A 20723-nucleotide genomic window follows, 5' to 3' on the forward strand; every position below is an offset into this window, starting at 1 on the left:
ATTAGGTCTGTTATGCTTCAGCAGTGGCAGATGGTGGCTGCTTAGCTGTCCTTCTATCACCCACCCCCCCACCCCCCTCCTTTGGGGGAGGTCCAAAGACTGAGTGTCATGTGACTTAAAGAGAATGAGAGGAGGCACATGGTGACGTGGATTGTCTGGGTCACAAGGCTGCTTGACTGGTTGACCTAAAGAAGCCTCCCTCCCCCCGAGCCCAGCCAGTACAGTACATGTGTCTACACACATAAAATCACCATCACCATAATTGACAAATACATAAAATCTGAAATCTGAGACCACCTGGGAAATTATTTTTATACTTTAAATGGTATTATAAGCATAACAATTTGATTAAAATGGAATTGATATTAATATTTTATGTTTGATATGTCACACATTAGCTTTTTTGATTAGTTACTTTAAAAATAATACTTAAATATATTTTTTTATTTTACAGTTTAAAATAAACATAGATTCTGGGATTTTAAATCCCAGACTAGTCTTAAATCTTTTGGACCCCATGCACACACCCAGCCATGCTGTTTCAAACCCCTTCACCATGCTAATTTTCTGCCCAGCACCGCTATTAATGACTGCAGTGTGGCTGACCAAGGGAAGCTAATATGTGAAACCCTGTTATAGGAAATCCTGTGTGTGTGTGTGTGTGTGTAAGGTCCATCAACGCTGGGTTATTTAGAGCGTTAAGTGAAGTGGCCCCAGGCGAGTGGGCAGACTGAGGCAGCATGTGAGATCTGTTAGATCTTTGCCAAAACTGAGCGAGATTGAGGGGACAGAGGCAGTCCGATGCCAAGAGATGCACGTCAGCAAAGTGAACCCATCTGAACGGAGAGATCATTAGTGCTGGTTGCTATGGAAAGCATCACGATTCCTATTGCTCATCAAAAGGAGAGGTGTGCTACTGTGATCAGACAACATCAGGTTTAAACAGAAATCAAGTAGTCCCTGGTAACCATCTAACAACTGCATAGCAACACCTTGGTAACACCCAGAACACTATAGAAACTGCATAGCAACACCCTAGTAACAAGCCAGAACACCGTAGCTAGTAGCTGCATAGAAACACCCTAGTAACCACCCAGAACACCACAGCAATTGTATGGCAACACCTTAGTAACCACCTAGAACACTCTTCCATTGCACAGCAGCATGTTATCCACTATTAAGCACACCTCAGTAGAATTGTGAGCTTTGAATTATCTTTTCATCTTGCAGTCCTTTTCTCTCTTTGATGTTTGACTTTCTGTCCTTTGTCCTGGGTTTGGATTTGTTTGACAAACAGAAAATAGAGTGATTTGTCTCGACTTTTCTCTGCGTTGAGATGTGCAGTCGTGTGCAAGCTTTTTTCCGCCAAGGGTTCTGTTTTAATTTGCCTTAAGTGGCTGTTTCTGAGATGGGAATAAGAACACAAGAGAGCTCATGCCTCAGTGACTCAGCAGCATCCTGCCTCACATTTACGCTCAACTGAACCCAACGAGAGCGGCCTCTTCAAGTGTCGAGATCTGATGTCGGTCTAATCGCATCGCTATAGAGCTGTTACTGTGGTACGTTTTGGACTTTGTCTTATGGATTAAGTTCTGCCACCAAAGTAGCCTCCAGTTAGAGCCACTATGGCTGCTAATGAGTGAGAACAATGAACGTACAGCACAGCAGTCATATTTAAATCCAGATTTTTGCATTTTCTGGAGAAGTCTTTGCCTGTGCAAAACTCATTTTGCAAATGTGTTAAAATCTTTATAACTTATAAACAATAACTTATAAACCGTTAAAGACCTACTGTGAGCTGCAAGGTTGTTAATAGATGGTATATGATTTTGTTGAAGCCATCACCCTGCATTATTTCAACTATTTTTTTAAATAAAAAATATGTTCGGAACCAAGGCCGCTGAAAAAGTGAGTAGGATCTGTTTAACTTTATTATTATGCCATTGATTAAATGGTTGTTAACATTTTGCTAAGCCATTGCTATGCTGTTGCTCATGTGCTCTGGGTGGTTAGCATGCTGCTATGGTTGTTCTATGATATGGATATGTTATGTGGCAAACTTTTTTTTTGAATGAATTAGAATGTTTTCTTGTCTCTTTCCTCAGCTCCTTGTCGCATCGATTACCTCCAGCCTCCCCATCCACCCACAGCATCTCCGGGGCCGGGGCCTCCGGCTCCACATCTTCAGAGCGTTCTCGGCTGACGAGGGGATCCACCATCCGCAGCACCTTCCACGGTGGCCAGCTAAGGGACCACCGGCCTCCCACCCACGCACCCCCCACCTCACCCACCCTCTCCCACGAAGCCAGCCCTCTGCCACACTCCCGTAGCCGTGCCACCACAAACTTGTTCTCTAAGCTGACCTCAAAACTTACCCGCAGGTAAGAGGAGAGCGACGGTTTCATCTTGTAAACCAGAATGACTTTGTGAGAATAAACATTTGTTGATTATAGATAAAAATAGATCTACATAAAATCAAGTTTCAAATCATTCGTTTACTCTTCCCAAATCTTCTACTTTTAGTATACATTGTTCTATCTGAAGACGTTTAAGGCTCCTTCACACTAAGGACGATAACTATAACGATAACTATATTAGCATTCACACCAAGAACAATAACTATAAACCTAACTAAAATGATAACTATATTAGTATTCATACCAACGGACCAACTATATACCAACTATAAACATAACAATAATGATAACATGAACTATAACTATAAAAAACTATAACGATAACTATATTAGCATTCACACCAAGAACAATAACTATAAACATAACTAAAATGATAACTATATTAGTATTCATTCCAACGGACCAACTATATACCAACTATAAACATGACAATAATGATAACATGAACTATAACTATAAAAAACTATAACGATAACTATATTAGCATTCACACCAAGAACAATAACTATAAAAATAACTAAAATGATAACTATATTAGTATTCATACCAACGGACCAACTATATACCAACTATAAACATGACAATAATGATAACATGAACTATAACTATAAAAAACTATAACGATAACTATATTAGCATTCACACCAAGAACAATAACTATAAACATAACTAAAATGATAACTATATTAGTATTCATACCAACGGACCAACTATATACCAACTATAAACATGACAATAATGATAACATGAACGATAATTATAGACATAACTATAAAGAGAACTATATTAGCATTCAAACCAAGAACAACAACTATAAACATAACTATAATTATAACTATATTAGTATTCATACCAACGGACCATCTATAACTATAAATATAATGATAACATGAACATTAACTGTAAAGAACAGCGTTGACACTAACGAACAAAAATTATAAAGGTAACTATAACAAAAACAATATTAGTGTTCACCCCAAGAACAATAACTATAAACATATCTATAACGATAAATATATTAGTATCCACACTACCAGACGATAACTATAAAGATAATTATATTAGTCTCTTTACCAAAGGACGATAATAATAAAGACGTTTTCACACCAAGAACGATAACTAAGCACCAACAGACGATAATTATAACGATAACTATTTTAGCATCCACACCAAAGAACAATAGCTTTAAAAACAGCTATAATGATAACTATATTGGAATCCACATAATGTTCTGTTCATTTATAAGCGTTCTGCAATTATGTTGTCTGCCTTTTTAAGTGCTCAAACTTAATGTCAGGGTGGATTCTGATTGAATGTCAATGTTTTTATTGTTCATCGGTTGAAAAGATTATTCTGAAAGCGAATACAATGATATTGTTATAATACAATGACTTTGTTGTTATCATTGTACATGTGGTGTGGACCTATTCTCACAAAATTCAAAGGAATTTTTAAAACTTCTTTTAAAACTTTTAGTTATCGTCCTTGGATGTGAATTGCTCTTTAGCCGTATAAGATCAAAATGACATGGGCTCCACCGCTAGAGCCAATTAGTTTACAAAGTCATCTTACATTTGGTTTGGTGCCCATTGTCCTGTGGAATATTAGGAGGTAATTTAGTTAGATATGGGAGCGTTTGAAGTCCGTAATGTGATTGAGATGTTCAGTAGAAAGTAGGAACGCTGATGGGGCGCTTTGCTCTTCAGCATCCTCAGTTGAATTGTTTATGTGCCTGTCTGGGCCAAAAGCCAGAAAGAACGACTTTTGCAGAGATACGCAACTAGAAGCTCTTTATTAGATTAGAGCAACACTTCCATCTCTTAGATTAGATTAAGCACCTATCTAGGATGACACCCAATGGATAAAGTCCTTTTTCCGCATAAGTTTGCATATGTACTCTCTGCATTAACTCTTCCTCAAGCCTCCTGTGTTATTAACCGACAGTTTCAGGCGCCTGCTCCTCCTCGTGTCTCTATCTCTTGGTCTTGGCTGTTGTTGGGTGCTCAGTGTTTCTGTTTTGTTTATTTGTTTCTTTGCCTTTTTTTCCCTTGCTGCAATCTTATTTCTCTCTCGATCTCCCTGTTCCCCTCCTTCTTTCTGTCTATCACACTGTCCTTTTCTCTTTTTCCTTCCCCTCATCAACTCTTAGGGTCAATCTTGACCCCTCTAAGCGCCAGAGCTCAAACAAGTCAGTCTCGGGCTGCACTCTGCCACAGGGATCAAAAACAGTTAGTAAGTTTTCTTCCTGTTTGTGGCCTTGTTCCATCTCTCAGTCTGTCAAAATAATCAGTCTCACCGCTCTCTTTGGCACCCGTGTTGGCGCTGGGTGTCAGAGCACCTCTTTGAGCTTTCAGAGATAATTCAAAATTTCAATTCTGTCATCATTGACTGTCATCATCACCCTTGTGTCCAAACCTGTATGGTTTTGTGCGATGTGGGATGTTGAGAGCTGTCGGGCTACGAAAAGCAGCAGAAAAGTAGAATATTACTTGTTTGCCACAGCTGGGTTCCGGAAGTAAAAATCTGATTTATTTTTTCCATAGGGCAATTTGAATTGATTTTGAATGATAACTTGCACTCAGAAAAGCTATCACTGGGACGGTACCCTTTAAATAGGTTCCAATATGTACCATTTTGGTTCTAAGATGTACAATTTGGTACCAATATGTACATTTTGAGGTACTAATATGCACTCTTTGTGTACAAAGGTGTACCTTTTGAAAGGGTACCGGGCCAGTGACAGCTTTTGTACCTTTTTTTTCTGAGTGTATAAACCTTTAAAGACAGACCTAATGTGAGTTTCAGGGTTGTTAATCGATAGTATATGGTTTTGTTGAATCCATTAATCCACATTAATTCAACATATTTTTTAAATAATTGTGTTTAAAGGGATACTCCACTTTTTTGGGAAATAGGCTCATTTTACAACTCCCCCAGAGTTAAGCAGTTGAGTTTTACCGTTTTCGAATCCATTCAGCCGAACTCGGGGTCTGGCGGTACCACTTTTAGCATAGCTTAGCATAGATCATTGAATCGGACAAGACCATTAGCATCTCTCTCAAAAAAATGACCAAAGAGTTTCGATATTTTTCCTATTTAAAACTTGACTCTTCTGTAGTTACATCGTGTACTAAGACCGACGGAAAATGAAAAGTTGCGATTTTCTAGGCTGATATGGCTAGGAACTATACTCTCATTCCTGCGTAATAATCAAGAAACTTTGCTGCCGTACCATGAGTCCAGCAGGCGTAATGATATGATGCAGCGCCTGCAAAATAGTCCCCAGCTCAGTAACTTCCAACGTGACCGGGACTAAGTTTGTCTAACCTATTAGACCTATTTTGCAGGCACTGCATCATATCATTACGCCTCCTGGACTCATCAATTCAATGATCTATGCTAAGCTATGCTAAAAGTGGTACTGCCAGACCCGGAGATCGGCTGAATGGATTCGAAAACGGTAAAACTCAACTGTTTAACTCTGGGGGAGTTGTAAAATGAGCCTATTTCCAAAAAAAGTTGGTTGGTTTAATTCATGGCTTCTAACTCTTCAACAAAGAACTTTTACAAAGAACCGTTACACTCTATTGCAAGTCTTCTGAAGTCATATGATAACTTAATTCACTGAAAATCATCCTTTTTGCTGTGGCTCTTAAATCGCATTCATTTCAAGTATGGCATGGTATGGCACGACATGTATGAATCAAATACGTTTTTAAAGCAACAGCAAAATTTGTCATTTCCACAACATGACAGCCCCAATTTGGGTAATATGCCAAATATTTCGTTTTTGAAGAGAAGAAAATAATTATACATGTTTGGAATGGCACTAGGGTAAGCAAATGTTTTCAGTTTTGACAGAATTTTTTTGGGGTGAACCAACACAATTTTGATTATTTATTGTCAATGCATTTTGTAAAACTGCATTTTTTGCGGATATGTTTTAATATTTGAGAATGTGCTTTCTTTGTGTTTGATGCTCAAGAGGTCTTTTACACCATAGCTCCATCCATGTATCACTTTTTTCATGCACTCATTCATGCATTTCTCTCACCTTTTACTCATTCACAGGAATGGCATTTAGCTTGGCCTGAAGAACACTGTGCCCTTATTAGATTTCTCGTGATTCTTAACGGAATTAAAAATGCTTTGTAAAACAATTTCATCTGGACTGTTCTATCACAAAAGCCTAACTTTGGAAAAGGCAGAGCCAAGCAAGGGCTTCCTCTCTCCACTTTAGACCCAGATTAGTTATGTAACTTGTATTTTATCCTCTCATGTCAAATCCCAATCACCGCTGGCCAAGCTCATTTGCCTCCCCTACTTATCACAAGATATTTTTTTCTGTCCAGATATGGTTTATTTACACCCAACAGAGAGCCCTCCATTTTCACTGTAATTGCTTGAGGAAGATGGCTGTGTACTGTCCCTTTAAAAGGCAATACACTGGCCACCTCATTTGCTACATTATGTGAATGGAAAGTTTCACAAGTGTTCATAAAAGCAGCCTTGAACCGTAGCGCCCTCATGTGGACATCAGCCAACTAGCACTTTCTTTGTTTAGAGCTAATAAAAACTACTAATGTCTCATCTAGAGTATTAGATTAATAAATTAAAAGGCAAATAACCACACACAAGAAATTGGTTTTAGATGGTGTTATTAAGGATACAATTGTGAATGTTTCTTTAAATTGTGTTACACTGACATGAAGCAACGTGTGACGATGTCTCAAAAACATAATTAATATATTCTATAAGAAAATACATAATCCTACCCTATCAAATCCATCACTGCTGTCAGTTTCTTTTGTTCTCAGTAGTGATATCTGTGGATTGATTGAAGGTGACGTCAGTGTAACGGTGCACGTCTGTGATTGGTTGTTGTGGAGGGAGGAATAAACTGTGATAATCGCCGCTCTATTGGCTAATAGATTCCTAACATGAACCATTTTTGTCTTCTTCTTGAGGGTCACAGACGAACCTGAGAGAGTCAGCAGATCTCCGGTCACAAGGTGAGTGTTTCCATATTCTTTTTTATACACATTTGACTGAGGAAGTACAGTAGCATAAAAGTTATCCATCTTCATTTCAGAAAACAAGCAAGCAACTCAAACAGAAGACAGACAGAAAATAGGTAGAGGAAACTGAAAAATAATAGCACAAAGAATATCTAGATAAATGAACAAATGTTATTTGCTCGGTAAAAAATAAATAAATGTTAAAACGTCCTCACATACTATTTTAACTCTGTTACTTCTCCTTAGCTACAGATACAGCTACAAAAAGTCAGGCTAACAAACACAGGTAACTTCTAGCATGTGCTGCGTGCCATGTCAGATCAGACTGATCAGAATGTGACTGCTTTTTGTTAATTATATAGAACTGTGTACTGTACTATGTGCATCAAATCTAGCTTAGATATATGTAGAGTTTCCTTAGATACGTACTTGTCCTTCCCTTTACCTTTTCCATATTCACAATCACAATATAATATTCATTGATAATATTCAAGTCACATTTCCGTTTTTTTAAACATGGATGTTTGAATGACATTTTTTTTATTTTCTGTGCTAATAGTGACCAGCTAATTTCAATATATATTGCTGGTAAAAGTTGAATGTATTTGGAATGCAGATTCAATTCAGTTGAGATTTACATTGAGGGATAATGTGTATGAGGCTTATGAAGTGCATGACACAGGTGATGTTTGGCTGCACAGGTTGTACTGATTTTAGCATACACATAGTGCTCTACCTATACACTTTTGTTCTATATTTTGCCTGATTTTTATGTTATTATATTCTATTTCTATATTTGTATGTGCCTGAATGTTTTTTTACTCTACCGTTCAAAGGTTTGGGTTTGTAGGATCTTTTAAAAAGAAATTAAGACTTTTATTCAGTGAGGATGCATTAAAGGGTTAGTTCACCCAAAAATGACATTCTTGTCATTAATTACTCACCCTCATCTTCAGAACACAAATGAAGATATTTTTGATGAAATCCGAGAGGTTTCTGAACCAGCCATAGTCATTGTAACTTTCAATGCCCAGAAAGGTAGTAAAGACATTGTTAAAATAGTCCATGTGACTACAGTGGTTCAAGTTATGAAGCGACGAGAAAAAACAACAATTCTCTTCTCCTCCATGTCAGTCTGCTGCGCTATTTACGTAGTAAACAGTGCAACGCCTCTGGGTTCTACATCAGAATGCCGGTGATTATTGGCCAGCTCCTGCGTCAGCATCACACGCATGCGTCGTGGTGCTCACATGAACAGTGTCGGCCAATAATGAGCCGGCGTTCTGACGTAGACGCCGTTTCAAAGATGAACAAATATCTTACGGGTTTGGAACAACAGTGAGTAATTAATGACAGAAATTTCATTTTTGGGTGAACTAAACCATTAAATTGATGAAAAGTGACAGGAAAGACATAATGTTGGATTATTCTATTCATCCAATAATCTTGAAAAAAAAGATCATGGTTTCCACAAAAAAGCAGCTGTTAAAATGCACCAGAAATGAATATAATATGCTGATTTGAAGGATCATGTGACACTGAAGACTGGAGTAATGACGCTGAAAATTTAGCTTTGCCACCACAAGAAAAGAAAAATACATTTAAAATATATATTCAAATTGAAAACAATTCTTTCACATTGAAATATTTCACAATTGTTGTTTTTACTGTATTTTTGATTCAATTAAATGCACCCTTGTGAGCAAAGAAGACTTATTTCAAAAACATAAAAAATCTCAGACACCAAACTTTTGAACCGTAGTTTACTTACAGTCACCTTTAAAAATGAATGGCATTCACATTTTTTTCAGGCCTTGCAAAATGTTCTACAACTTTTTGCTGATAATCACACTAAATTTAAATAATGCTTAGATTTTAACTGGTTTTGAAAATGGTTTTACTATCCCGAAGAACTCCAGTGTCTCCTGCAAGGTAACTGGTTTTAGCTTTTATTTAAACATTTCCTCCCTTTTTGATTGTAGAAGGATTTCAAAGATGTTTCTTTCAAATCATTTAGCATTATTTTATTGGTAACACACTTTACCCCAAGGTTCATTTAACATTAGTTAACGCATTACATTTTAAGAATTTATTTATCTAGGTTAATGTTAATTTCTTCTTATAATAATACATTTTTAACATTTCAAGATGTATAATTTCAGTTAAAGTTTAGTTTAAACTTTTTGCAATTACATTTTAATTAATGTAATATGAACTAACTAACAAATAACAATAGTCTATATTACAAATGAACAATAATCTAGATAAGAAAAAAGGTCATGTTATGCTCTACTTAATGTTAACAAATTGAACCTTACTGTAAAGTGTTATCTTTCTGTTTCCTGGCCCCTGAAATTAATTAGCTTAGTTAAATAATATCACAAACTAGCAGTCCACACTGGTTAATCAGTCTTTAAGAACTTTTTTAAGGATTTTTGCTCTCACAGAATTCTAATATATTTCTCTCTTGTTCCCCCTCCACCCCCCATCCGCCCACACACATCACCACCCACTTCACATTTCTCTCCCATTTCACCTCCTCCTCCTTCCACAGTCGCTATCTATCTGGGTATCAAAAAGCGGCAGAGCCCCGGACCCCCCGATGCGGCTGGGATGTGAAGGTGCGGAGCCCGCGGGACCCGGCCGAGGTGGTTCTGGCTCTGCGGGAGGCGGCGCAGGGCTGCGGTTGCCAGGTCCACCAGGCCGGGCCCTTCCTCCTCTCCTGCACCCACGGAGCCGCTGGCTCCCGCGTTGCCTTCGAAGCCGAGGTTTGCCAGCTGCCCAACGGCCCCGCCGAGACCAGCGGTGTTCGATTTAAGCGCCTGTGGGGGGCACCGCTTGCCTTTCGGGACATTGCCACAAAAGTGTCCAAAGAACTCGAACTCTGAGGGCAACAGGGGGTGGAGGGCAGGGACAAAAGCATGGGACAGAAAGATGGGATGAGTGGAAGTAGCCCCGCCCACACCCCCGCCCCCTCTAAGCCTACAAAGACTGGCACACACACATTGAGAACTGGGCACCTGCTTACACAAAAGCCCTGCTGAAGGAACTCCCTTTACCGGGTCTGTTTTACCGCTGATTTTACCTGGTATCTTAGCCATGTTATTTTTTAACACGGATTGTTTGTTGCATATTCACTCTACATTGTCATTCCTTTTTAACTGCTGCTATTTAACTCTTTTTATTTTAGTTTTTTTTATTCTTCTGCGCCAGTGAGAAGAGTATGTTTTATTTTATCCTCGTTTCAATAACCATATTCACAAAAAACACATGTGAATGCCACACCATTTCGAACCGTAGACAACATGCGGAGACATGCAAGTGCTGAAAGTGATAGCAATTTCTCCTAATTTTTTAATGATCTTTCCTTGTTGGTTGTTTTAGCCATCTTGCCAGTGATGCAGGTTGAGTTAGGTGATGTCTGCTTTCCTGAGCCTCCTTGTTTTTAGATTCGTCATATTACATGGTCACACCGTAGCACTTTAGGGCTGAGTGAGCAACATCATCTGTTTTAAAGCAGTTCCCCCTTCAAATGGTGCAATTTACCCCACTGAGCCAAGTAGAGATACAGTGCTCTTTGTGTTGCTCTTGTATGTGTATTACGCTGATGAGAAACCTCTGTTATCTTGCCAGAAGTGCACTCTGCTGAATGGCTACAAACAGACTGTTGATTTTGTTTATCTCTGATTTGATATAGTAAGTCCTCATCGTCAAGATTGGAATATGTCAGAGCTGTGCAATGTGAGAAAATGCAAGAATGATTAATACAACATTTGTCTGAAATTCAGTGATTTGTATGTCTGTTTATTTAGTAGCTTTCTACCTTTTTGTTTGCGTGGCAAATATTGATAAATGCTTAAACCTACTAAATTATCTTTTAAAGAAGGCCTACTCTTAATTAAAATTGTTGTATTCCAACGATTTATTGTTGGTTTCACAGTTTAAACAGTTTGATTTTTGTAGCAAATGGAAATTTTTTAATATTTGGAATATATAACAATTAAAGGTGTTATTATCTAGAAAAAAATAATTATTAATAGTAATTCATATTTTAATTCATCGAAAGACAGTTACCATTGTACCAGCAATTTCTAATAATTTATTAAATTTCAGGATGAAATATGTTGTGTATGATTTTCAAATATACTGACATGTTATAATTCAAGCAAGCATTAATCTGATTTCATAACAACCAAAAGAAATGACAAATCATGCTTGCTTGAATTATTGTTGATTGTTATTGTGCTATTCTGCACAAATTACTCATCTTTTAGTGTGTTTAATGTCTGTTGGGTCAGCTTAGCTGATTGCATTCATAAAAATGTGCTTAAAGTTTCAATTATATATTAATAGAATTCTGAATGAATTCCCACAAAAGTGTTATACAGTACATACATATACATTAAGTTTATAGCTGTGTCTGGAGGTAGAAACCAAGAATGCAAAGAATGTAAAGACTTAAAACAGGTTGATTGTTACATGGGGCCGTTTATTAACTTTGTACAACCAAAAAAAAGTTCAGGTGAATACAACATAGCTAGGGTTTTCTAGCTATGTGGAGGTTTGATCCCAGGATGTTACAGGAGGAACAGGAAGATGAAGAAAAGTGCATGAAAAAGAAGACGACAGATAAGAAAGGAAGGAGGAAAAAAGTAGGAAAAAGGGAGCAGGGGTGGAGTGTTTCTTGAAAAGGTCAAGGTGGCATGACCGTATGAAAGAACAAATAAAAAAAGAAAAGCACTTTTGCCATTTTACTTCTGGGCAGGGATCATGCCATCGATGGACTCGCCCTTCTCCAGTTTCTTTTCCATTTCAACCATGAGCTTCACACCATCGACTACCATCTGCACCTGCTGCACCTCTGAGGAGCCCAGACGGTCAGCGTTGGAGATGTCAAACACACCACCGACAGAGGCAGTGTCCACACCACCTGGATAAAGAGAGGTACAAAGAGTCACTCATATGGATGATCTCAGTGCAACACTGCCATTTTATATGTTCAGTGATTTCAAGCCCACCTGTGCCACGCTTCTGAAGACGCAGTCTGGTCAGGATCTCCTCGAATTTGGCATGTGTGCTGAGTTTTGGCAGCTTGACGTGCACACCACCACGAAGACCGGTACCCAAGTTAGAGGGGCAGGTCAGGACGTAACCAAGATGCTCGTTCCACATGAAACCGTGGTTGTGCTTCTTGAAGACATCCTCAATCTGCAATATACAAGGGGTCAGGCCTTTGGTTGCTTATCTTTGCATTATATGACCAAAAATTAGGTAGTAAATAATGGGATTTACCTTCTGCAGGCCAACGCAGAACCTCTTGAAGACCTCCTTCATGTTGCCGCCCTGCTGCATGGAAATGACACGCAGGTGATCCTCCTCGTTCACCCACACAAGGAAGGTCTTGTTGTCATTGTGATAGATACCTCTTGCGTCAGGCCAGTCGCGGGCCATGCCGGCAGCCAACAGCAGTGGGGACACAGGCTTGTCAAACAGGAAGTGGTCAGCAATGAGCTGCTCCTGCTCCTTGTCACTCATGTCCTTCAGAGGGTAGTACTTGCCCTTGAACTCCCCATCCAGGCTGTTCAGAGCTGTGAGGGGAAACAATGTGAACGTCAATAAAAGCAGGCATGTTGCTTTGTAGATGTCAGTTCATGACGTGACTGAGACTCACCGTCAATGGACAGCTTTTCCACAGTTCTACGCTCACCACGGCTGTTGTGGGGAGGCAGGGTGAATCCCTTGATGCTGCGGCCGGTACGCACACGGCTGCTCAGAACGTAGTTGGGGTCAAGGTCATCACCACCCTGCGCACAGGTAAACATCAGCCATGATAAGAGCAAAACAGCCATGAACATGTAAAGAACTTTAGAGTACCTTCAGGTTCTCCCAGTTCAGGTCAGTCAAGTGCTTGTCGGTGGCCTTGTAACCACCGTGACGGTCAGAAATGATGGGGTCGAACAGCTCCTTGAAGACTTCGTAAGACTCCTCGTCACCAGCCACACAGCCGACAGTCATGATGAAGGGGTGGCCTTGAGTTGAGAACAAAAGGAAGTGATTTATATATCTTGAAGAACAAATAAAACTTCACTTGTGGTATCTTTGAGAGATCAGCTGCTATAGGGGAATGTGTTCAAACATGTTCTGCTTACCAGGGTTGTCCACACCGGTCTGGATGCAGTCATCCAGGGTGAATCCACTGGGAGTTGACTTGCCCCTGAGTTTGGTGTAGATGTCCTTAGTCAGGACCTTGGCCATGTGGTTGTTGTGCAGGGAAAGGTCAGGGTACTCCTCATCCAGAGCGAATTTCATCTTGTGATCGTTGTGGCAGTTCTTAGCCATGATTGCACTTTTACAATGATCTGCCACAAGACAAGAGTAAGGCAAGTTGGCACCTACAATTTGCTTTTGAGACAAGGATAAGTCTACAACACTTGCCGACAGAGCTGTTGTCAGGGTGGACAACTAGAAACATTGTCCCAGGCCTACTAAGGTCCTCTATGGTGTAGCTTACTCTTTGGACCCAGGAATGAAGGGGAACCTGCTCGCTGATATTGATTTTGCGAATTACGAACAGCTACCAATTTGCATTTAGTTAAGGATAAGCCACACTTTTTTCTAGAATAAAATGCCAGCAGTTGCAGACACAGTTAATGTATACTATATTTCGTGCCCGAAGTAAACTTCAATCTCTTAGTAACAAAATGTTGCTTTTTCTAACCAGCACCTCATATTTCTACATGGAGTGTTTGTTGCATAGCTTGCATGCTTGTATGCATTAGACAGCAGGTGATATTTTTAGCATGGCTGGCAAACTCACTCCCATCACTCACAGCAGATAGCATTCAACTCTCTAGTTTCTGGTGGGGGTGGAGCATTTACACTGGCCCCATATAGTATTATGTTCACATCAATTTAGCTTTTGTGAAATTTAATTTACAAATTTAATTCGAAATATCAAAAAACACGTACAGTTTAGGAGTAATAAATCATCTTGATCTATTTGTCCATATTCACAGATTTTGCATATAGTTGCATACAAAAATAATTAAATGTCTGAGGCATTATAAATAGACTTGAGTAAAATGCATTAGCTATGAACCCCAGATGGCATGACCTTGCACTAAAGTACAACAGGTGTCAAGCACACAGATCATTCCTGCTACAGACAGCATATCTACTCCAGACTGCTCTCTTATAGCTTTCCAATGCATTATGACTCTGAAGCTTATCAGGCAAGGACAAGCTTTCTGCAGACCTAGTTATGCTTCAAAAAGCAAAGCAGCTTAAAAAATATGAACATTTTTAACATTCCAACAATGACGATAGAGTAATTCCACAAGAATCTAGAATCCAGTGCATGAGGAACACCAGTGTGATTTGAATAATTTGAACGGGGAAAAATTTGGATCAACCAAACTGAAAGCCCCAATTTATTGTGTTCTTTTTTCTGAAGTTTATCATGTTTAATCACGTTCCCCTTATTCCCACCCTTGTAAAATCTCTGAACTGTAACTTAGTTTACCTGTATGGGAGAAAAGGTAACAGTCCTTGGGATCAGATCCTGTTCACCAAGCCAATGTAGGGGTTGCCCAACTTTGCAAGATGTCAGACCTTGGTTTATATACTTCAATGTTTGTTGCCCATTGGCTGCTCAGCTCATGCAGGCTTTAACCTGATTGGACAGCTGTACTCCTTGACAGGGGTTTCAGGTTCTAAAAGGAAAGAAGCTGCATCACAACACCCGAGACGGGCAGACAGCTGTCCTCACCCCCTCACAGTGGCCTGTTCCCCCGTGTTATGAAATAAACTCGAAGGCACTGCAGAAGCACAAAGATGGTTTATTTACTCATTTTTATGAATTATAATGGATTAGTTAAAACTTACTGTTGTGTTGAGGCCTAAAACTGACGTACTTAACGTACTTAATCCGTTTTCTGAAGGAAATTGTGAAAAAGGACAAAAATGTTAACAAAACCCACTAAATGAATCATAATATTCATCGTTGCTGTGAATGTACGAGTTAAAATAGCCTTATATGGTATTTGCACTTTTATAAAATACTGTTTACTTATGAAAAAGTCAACATAAATGATTGTTCTCATTAAAATAGTAGTTGGCCCTGTATTCATCCATGTCTTGTAATATATACTTAGAGAACGTAAGAGAAGGCATCATGTGTCCCTTGAGGTGAAGACAGTCTGTACTGTACACACTAGTGTTCTCAGTGTCCAGTTAGTGAGCTCTACTGCTTAAAACCTTTGCATGCAATATACAAACTGTGATTATGGCATAAAAGACTTATTGACTAGTCTCAATAGAATATGTGTAGACAACTTTTTGTAAAAACTCTCTAAGTTATCTTTTTCTCAATATTGTCTATATTGCTATTATTGCCCTAAGTTGTTATGTACTATATGTAAATATTCTTATTGTAAAGTGACTGGGAAAGACACTATTAAAATAAAACTACTTCTACTCCATTGCAGTGAAGTCAGAAGGCAGCTGCATACAGACACATCCACAGCCTGAAGTTGTTGGAACAAACCAGAAAACACTCTGGAGTTTGTGTAAGTAAAACTCCAGTGTGCATCCATTGGTTCATTAGTGGTTCCCACCCTGGTAAATGCTTTAAGGGCACATGACTGAGCATATGACAGATGGGCAGAAAGTTTAGGAACCCTGTGGAGGAAAAAAAAAAAAAACCTCTATAACATAAGTGAAGAGACAGGTTTGTGAAAATGTGTAGATAGAAGAGGACAAAACTCAACCATCCCCCCTACGCTATTAATACCCAGTGTCCAGTTTCACAGTTGCACCCCTGCTATGTTCCCAATGTGACAAAATTAGTTTAACCATTATCCCCTTCTTGCTTTTCTGCCAGATCTTATTTGCATCTAGACACCGATATGATCTAAACTTCTTGTTTTCACCTCAGGATTACTTAATATGAAAATAAGATCAAAATGTTACGTCAAAAGACCAAATCTTTGCAATTTAAAAAAGCATTGAGTTTTGTCTGCTATATTTGGTGGAGAAGTGAAGGGTTAAAAGGGGAAAGGAAAAGCTCACAGTCTGCTCCAAAATTAGCAGCCGTGCATCCAACACCATATGCCTAGCAGAGAGAGAGGACAGTCGCAGAACAGCGTTACCACCTGTCATGAGAGAGTGGGCATAACAGGGTGTGTGGGGGTCCCCATGAACAGAGAAAACCCCCTTATCTCATAACAGCATACGCATATGTCTTTTAGGAAATTATAGGGGGTCGGGGTCGCTCTAAAATCTACATGCACTGTAAAACTGCATCTTGGTTGCAAACTTCTAGGGAAATGCTTGCAACATTTCTAGAAGGGTACAAGAGTGATTTGACGTTGAGGACCTTCTAAACATTAGGCCTAGGGTTCTCCACAGCTTTTTGGACTGAAGGTATGCATAAGGGTTATAAAGGTACCTTCTTTTGACCCCATGCGTAGGGCACGACCTCTGAAAGGTCTGTGTCAAAAACATAGCCACACTTAACAAGCTTGGTAAACTTTAGTCTTAATTAGAAATTGTTCTGAAAACAACTGTTCATTACCATAAAAGATAATGAACCTCACTGATAATAAATGCCTTGCAAATTTTACTTTAGCTTGTTGCACTTGTCAATACATGTTTGCACATTGTTATATAACTCAGTCAGCTGATTACCGTGAGATATATTTAGCCGAATATGATGTGCATGATGGTCTCTTGCCATTTCATAGCAGTTGTATTTCAGAATTGTACGATGCACATGCTTTCAAACACAATTACATGTGAAATACATATTCAAATTCTGTTTGGTCTCCACTTCAGGGTTGAAAAGTTAACAGCTTAACCCAGCCCAACCCAACATTTGAATTAGCAGACAGCAGCTTGGGGCCCAGGCAGATGTAATGAGAGACGTAATTGAGCTACAGTCTGGTATTAACAGACAGCAAGTTTTATTCCAATTGATCTTACATAAGTAGCAGAGGTGGGACGTGTGTCCCATGACCCCATGACCAAGGTGCTGGACTGATGCAAATAAGACCTTTATATATTTCACTTTCTACAAACAGGCTAAAAAATTGTGTCCCATGACTTTTTTTTTTTTAGCTAACATCAAATTAAGCAAGCAAGTTTTAAACACGTCTGTACTGTAAAATGGTGATTTTGGCCCGTCTTGCCTCTCATGGCTTGACTTTCTTGATTGTATCCAACAATCAAAATCATGCAACAATCTCATCATTTTGATATAATTCATTAACATTATAGTGAATTAATTGTCAGAAAACATTTTTAATGATTAACTCATTTTAATGACCAAAAGCATAATATTTAGCTGTTTTCTACCCTGTTAAAACATGATTTTCCCCATTTGGATCCCTTCTAACGCATGGTGGGAAGACAAGTAAATAATCTCATAACATTTTATAAATTTTTACACAGTCTGTAGTGTTGAGGGCATTCGGCAATCTCAACCATTCAACCCTGTTACCCACTTTATTGAAATAAAAAAGGATTAAACAAATTTTTTCTTTAATTACAGGAAATAGGTTTATCATAAAAGTTCAAGTATCAATAACTACAAACTCAATTTTGACCCAAAGTAGCTTAATTTATGTTTATCTGACCTTGGGGGTCAGATAAACCTGATCTCAATGTAATCGTAATCAATCGTTATCAAAATGCATTTATGCACATAAGATGCAACTATGATGCTCCACATGTGGTGTGTTTTTCTAGTGCAGCAGTGGTCACATGGTTTAGCACAAAGGTGCCAGATATGTTTTGCTTTTACTGTCAGTGTAGCTCATAGTTTTGAGAGTTTTTTGTGCACCTTCATGCACATCCGCCGCTCTTCCGTTGAAATCAGAGTTGGTCAACTGGCTTACAGGCACTAAGTTTAGTGCTAGGTTGCAAGGTTGTCTCTTTCCCCATGCCATCTCGCCAGATTGAATTGCACTGACTCAGTTATGAGTCCCTCCGTTTGTCCGTCCCTCCCTCTGCCTATCCATTGACCTCTGCCCCCAGAATTTAGAGTGACCATAAACAAAATGTATTTATACATGTGAAATGCATTTTTGATGTCCCGCATGTGTTATGTTTTTCTAGTACAGCAGTACGGGTCTGTAACTCTTTTTGAAAATAAACATTGCTGGATAGCATTGAGTCACATGGTTTAGCGCTAATGTGCCAGATATGTTCTCGCTTTACTTTTACTGTCAGTGAAAAGGTCATTGAGCATTTGATTCATGTACTGATACTTTGACTCTGCATAGCATTACATCTCCCACATCTATACAATCAATCCATAAACTTACCCACAGATACCCATCGACTTGTACCTGTACATGAGCTGTTACAGAACTCCTCCTTGAAAGCACAGCTATAACAGCAGAATCACCTGAGGTGTGGAGGGGCTTCACGCAGACATCTTCATTGCATTCTCTGTGCTTAGCACTGCTCTCCATAACCTGTTGACAAAAGCTTAATTCAATGGAAACATCTCATTCTAAAACAAATACATAGCGCCTCATTCTTAGGAAACATCTGCACAATTTGTGTCCTCATGACTGACTATTGGTAAAATTAAAAGAAACTGTACTATTAGTCACATTAATTGATATTTTTATTGCAAAATAAATGTTATACATTTTTAAATGTTAATTTTTCATTGCAATATTAGCCAATTTGTATATCTGTATTCATTATCATTATATTTGAATTTATTATAAAGAATTATAAAAAAATCTATTATATTTATTTATATGTAGATTTTTTTTCTAAAATTGTTTATGCATTTTCTTTGCATCCCTGTTTTACTCTTTTATGAGGAGGTGTCTTGCAGTTGAGCAGTAGCCTACAAAAACTGTGAATATATTATATTGTATATTATTATTAATATATTTTATTAATATATAATAATATAATATAAATGCTACGTTTTTCCTGTCACATTTCCCCTGCACATTTCCAAATGCTAATCACCTGCACCTGTCCCTCATCAGTTTGCCAATCAAACCCACTATAAAGCACACACACACAGTTTCTGTCTGGCCTCGACTAGAGAAACAGACTATCACTTACCTTGATACCTTGTGAAACATATCTGTGGTTCCACAATCTCCAAGTGGTCTACTTGTATTCCTCTCTGTGATCCTTGTCTCGTCTGCTCCCTTGTGTGTGCAAATTATCTCCTGCCTAAGAAAACCACAGTTACTGTATCATTCGGTCTTTCAGTCCTCTGTTCTACCATCAAGTCACTCCTCACCTGCATTGCCGTGATCCTGATGCCTTTATAAATAAACTTACCATTGTGTTCTCAAGTTCTACCTCTCTCTTTCCTGTGCCTGTGTATATCCTGACACTAATATTATACGTTATTATTAATCATTTTATATATTATTACACATACATGTGAATATAAAAATAATATTCTATGTTGTATAAAGCTGTTTTTACAGCAAAAAGCCAGTTTTCCCCCCAATAATGTGCCATTTATGAGCCACTTTGAAACTAAATGACATCAGAATTATCTGTTATCTATTTAAATTATATATTTTTTATAGTAATAGAATTGTAATTGTTTGTTCATGTTGTTGGGGAATAATATTTGGAAAGGCATTGCTGAATTTGTTATATTTTTTGAATTTGCATTTTACTGACAATTTCAGACACTGTCTAGTGTCCTCACATAATTAAGTCATGCCACATAAAAGTGTGGTTGAGCTGACACAACAGAGTGAGCGGAGAGATAAAAATGGGTTTTAGTGGTTCTATTGACTTTGGCCTCATCACATTTAGAGATATAGATTAGCTCTTTCCCCGTTGGAGAACATTACACTGCACTGGCCCAACCTAGCTGCCCTTATTGGGAGTAGATTTGCCCCCAGCTCCTCTAGCAGCTGAACCATTAATCACTCCAGTCTCATATATCTGCCCACAGTTGCTCCATCGGCATCACACTCCTTCCTCTTTACATCCCTCGACTCATTTTTCTTCCTAAATCGCTGTGGTTTTACTCTTTCCATGCAGCAAAGTGCTGCTAGTATCAGCCTTTTTTCTTTGTCTTTTGCATTCTGAATGAGTTGATCCCTCCCTTTCCTCACTCTCAACTCTGCACAGTCTTATTTTGATAAGTTTGTATGTTAAACTTAACTCGTTTCCAATATGCATCCTGATCTGTACGGTTCCTATCATTAAGTTAAGCCCGTCTGATGGGTCCGAGGCTAATGCTGCTTATTTTACACACCCAGACAACACCCCCACCCTCTTACCCCAACT

At 38.6% G+C, this 20723-nt stretch overlaps 2 protein-coding genes across 10 annotated transcripts in view; one reads left to right on the forward strand and one right to left on the reverse strand.

Moving 5' to 3' along the window:
* The window catches only part of mark4b (MAP/microtubule affinity-regulating kinase 4b), a 41106-nt gene extending 29883 nt beyond the window's left edge, over positions 1–11223 (forward strand). The window contains exons 15-20 of one of the 9 annotated variants that reach the window (XR_014607968.1): positions 2106–2381; positions 4568–4646; positions 7386–7430; positions 7511–7552; positions 7683–7722; positions 9991–11223. Coding sequence is in view for 8 of the 9 variants with exons in the window: in XM_084126489.1 (XP_083982615.1) it covers positions 2106–2381; positions 4568–4650; positions 7386–7430; positions 7511–7552; positions 7683–7722; positions 9991–10324 (820 nt within the window). In the remaining variant the exon portion in view is untranslated. Of the gene's footprint in view, positions 1–2105; positions 2382–4567; positions 4651–7385; positions 7431–7510; positions 7553–7682; positions 7723–9990 lie in introns of all 9 variants that reach the window. The other 8 variants (XM_084126489.1, XM_084126493.1, XM_084126494.1 and 5 more) reach the window with 8 other exon arrangements.
* A 681-nt stretch (positions 11224–11904) lies between these two features.
* Positions 11905–19714, reverse strand: ckmb (creatine kinase, muscle b). Its single transcript, XM_084126497.1, has 9 exons — positions 19527–19714; positions 18761–18913; positions 14959–15253; positions 13586–13795; positions 13311–13465; positions 13108–13240; positions 12729–13024; positions 12455–12644; positions 11905–12366 (listed from the first exon to the last, which is right to left on the reverse strand). The coding sequence occupies exons 4-9, from the start codon at positions 13773–13775 to the stop codon at positions 12188–12190; spliced, it is 1143 nt and encodes a 380-aa protein (XP_083982623.1). The 5' UTR covers positions 13776–13795; positions 14959–15253; positions 18761–18913; positions 19527–19714; the 3' UTR covers positions 11905–12187.
* Positions 19715–20723: the final 1009 nt, after the last annotated feature.

This window comes from Abramis brama, assembly GCF_963993115.1.
Source record: "Abramis brama genome assembly, chromosome: 10".
Taxonomy (NCBI): Eukaryota; Metazoa; Chordata; class Actinopteri; order Cypriniformes; family Leuciscidae; genus Abramis; species Abramis brama.

Coding starts and splice junctions, on each gene's coding strand:
- ckmb (XM_084126497.1), bottom strand. CDS start 13,775: ATGGCTAAGAACTGCCACAACGATCACAAGATGAAATTCGCTCTGGAT. Junction 13,025..13,107: donor GGAAAAGCTGTCCATTGACG/GTGAGTCTCAGT, acceptor TTCCCCTCACAG/CTCTGAACAGCCTGGATGGG. Junction 12,645..12,728: donor TCTGCGTTGGCCTGCAGAAG/GTAAATCCCATT, acceptor TGTATATTGCAG/ATTGAGGATGTCTTCAAGAA.